Source organism: Hippocampus comes, unplaced genomic scaffold (assembly GCF_001891065.2).
Source record: "Hippocampus comes isolate QL1 unplaced genomic scaffold, H_comes_QL1_v1.1 scaffold49, whole genome shotgun sequence".
NCBI classification, from domain to species: domain Eukaryota; kingdom Metazoa; phylum Chordata; class Actinopteri; order Syngnathiformes; family Syngnathidae; genus Hippocampus; species Hippocampus comes.
This window is the reverse complement of record NW_017804830.1, coordinates 77,651-79,810: the sequence shown is the minus strand read 5'-3', so window position 1 is coordinate 79,810 and position 2,160 is coordinate 77,651. Positions and strand designations below refer to the sequence as shown.

The window sequence follows — 2,160 nt, the reverse complement described above, 5'->3', positions numbered from 1 at the left end:
CCCCCCCCCCACATACGTTGTGTCATTATTTCGGTAACTCCCATGCCAACTTCATTTTCCTATTTTATAAAATTCTGTCAGGAACATAACAGCAGAACTGCGCACGGGATCGTTTTGCTTCATTGCTATTTCATATTAGAAATGCGCAAACACACCTTTTTTAACTAAATGCAGCACCGCAAACATTTGAGTGCACACGGACATTATCAAGGACCAAAATAAAAACAACTATCAGTCATCATAGCAACGCTTCAGCAAGGCATGGCTGTTTGCATCGCAACAAGTATGAATTGCTATTCTGGCAGGAGTGACAGTGCAGCGTCGCAGCCTTTGCTCTCCATCCATTTTGGAGCCACTTATCCTCCACTACGGTCGCGAGCATGCGATAAAGTCGCTCGCTGCCGTCTGCGCGTTATTAAACGTCATCATCTGGGGATGAAACTTGACTTTGCGCCGCGGGTTACCGTAAGTCAGCGTGGAGGAAAGAAAGAAACGCAACAGTCCCGAATAGAGCGATTTCGCGCTCGTTGTCGTTCCAAATAGCCCGCTTTGCGCGGAACGGATCCGGTGGCACGGCAGCACAGTTTGAGTGGTGACCGTCTCGGCCGGCCCGGTTTTCTTGACGTTGCCTCCTCCGCCTTTGGAGGCTGCCGGACCCGATGGCGGTCAACGCAGCTCCCGCTGGTCGCACCATCTCTTCCGAGATGTCGAAAGTGCGGTAAAAGGTCGCTCGAAGCCGTCACTTTGCACTGGAATCCATTAAGCCGGCACGTTTGCGGTATCCGGCGGCCAAAGTAAAAGTACAATTAAAAAGGAAAAGGTGCGGCTCGTTCATCATCGCGCTCCGGCGGCGGACAAGAAAAGCCCGCTGTCCCGCCGGCGTTTAATCGATCGTTTTTAAGTTTGCGTTCCAAAAGAAGATCAAGCGCCGGCGAAACCCTGCGTCTCAAAAAATGTCCTCACCGACATCCCTCGTCCAGCGTGTCGGGGCTCCTCGTTTTCTCCTCTCGTAGCGGCAGACGAGCGCGGTGGGGGGAAGATGAAATATTTGGGGGAAAGGAGGCGAAGCATTTCGACGTCTTCATTTCGTGGCGACGTCTCCTAAAGATGACGTCACGTCATAGAAATGGAGCCTTTGTGTGGCTAAATGACGGCTGCCGCCTCAAACGTCAACTTGATGCTTCGTGTTTCAAGGGGCGTACAAATCAAGTCGCATGTTTAGTCGTTCCTCAAAAGCTGCGCAGATAGACTGCGCAGGCCGCTCTTGCCAGCTGGCTTCCTCCCAAGCGCCCGCGCCATGCGCAGCGCGTCTTGGACTTTTGACGACGCAAAGGTGTGCGCACGCGTGAGCGTTCAGAACCGCAGACGCACGGAAAGCGTTTCCCATTTGGAGCCGCGCGTGAAGGTCGGAAGTAGAAAAAAAATCGGCCTTGTTCTCTTCGCGCTTGGTTGGGGGGGGGGGGGGGGGGCCCCGGGGGGAAAAAACCACCTTCGGTTCGGCAAACGTTCGCCAGCCTTCGCCACTCGGCGGGCGGGTTTTGCCAGCTTCTGTCGGGTTTTCGTTCCCGCCGGGCGAGCGTCGACGACGCGTCCGAGTTGTGACGGCGCGATCCCCCGCCCTCCTCAGGCCCCGCAGCGGAGGCGGCGGCCCCCCCGGAGGTCGGCGTATGAAGGAGCTTCCCTCGGAGCCCCCCTACACCGCCTACGTGGGCAACCTGCCGCCAAACACGGTCCAGGGAGACCTGGACAGCATCTTCAAGGACCTCAGCATACGCAGCGTCCGACTCGTGCGCGACAAAGAGACCGACAAGTTCAAAGGTGAGTGCGCGCCGGCCGGCCGGCCGCAAAAACACTCGACGCTTGCTTCTCATCTCCACGCGTGCAACTTGCGGCTCAAAGGGGGGGGGGGGGTTAGGCCATCTGTCGCTTGTAGAAAAGAACGAGTCGGGATGGGAAAGTCCCCGGAAACGGACCCGCGCGTCCGTCCGGGTGATCTTGGCGGTCTCGACGGACGCGGCGCGCCATCCCGATTCACGTCACGGATTTGCCCGCCGTGCGAACGGAGTGGCGGAAAGCCATCCGAATGGCGGCCGACGGCGGAGAGCGAGAAAGGGCGCCGCCGAAGCCAGCCTCCAACGTGTTCGCTGCTCAGCTCCCCTC

General features: G+C 57.6%; 1 protein-coding gene across 2 annotated transcripts in view; it reads left to right on the top strand.

Annotated features, from left to right (window-relative positions):
• eif4h (eukaryotic translation initiation factor 4h) overlaps positions 1–2,160 on the top strand; it is a 10,779-nt gene that overhangs the window by 4,009 nt on the left and 4,610 nt on the right. For both annotated transcript variants that reach the window (XM_019867592.1, XM_019867584.1), the window contains exon 2: positions 1,628–1,818. In XM_019867592.1, coding sequence (XP_019723151.1) covers positions 1,628–1,818 — 191 coding nt within the window. The remainder of the gene's footprint in view (positions 1–1,627; positions 1,819–2,160) is intronic.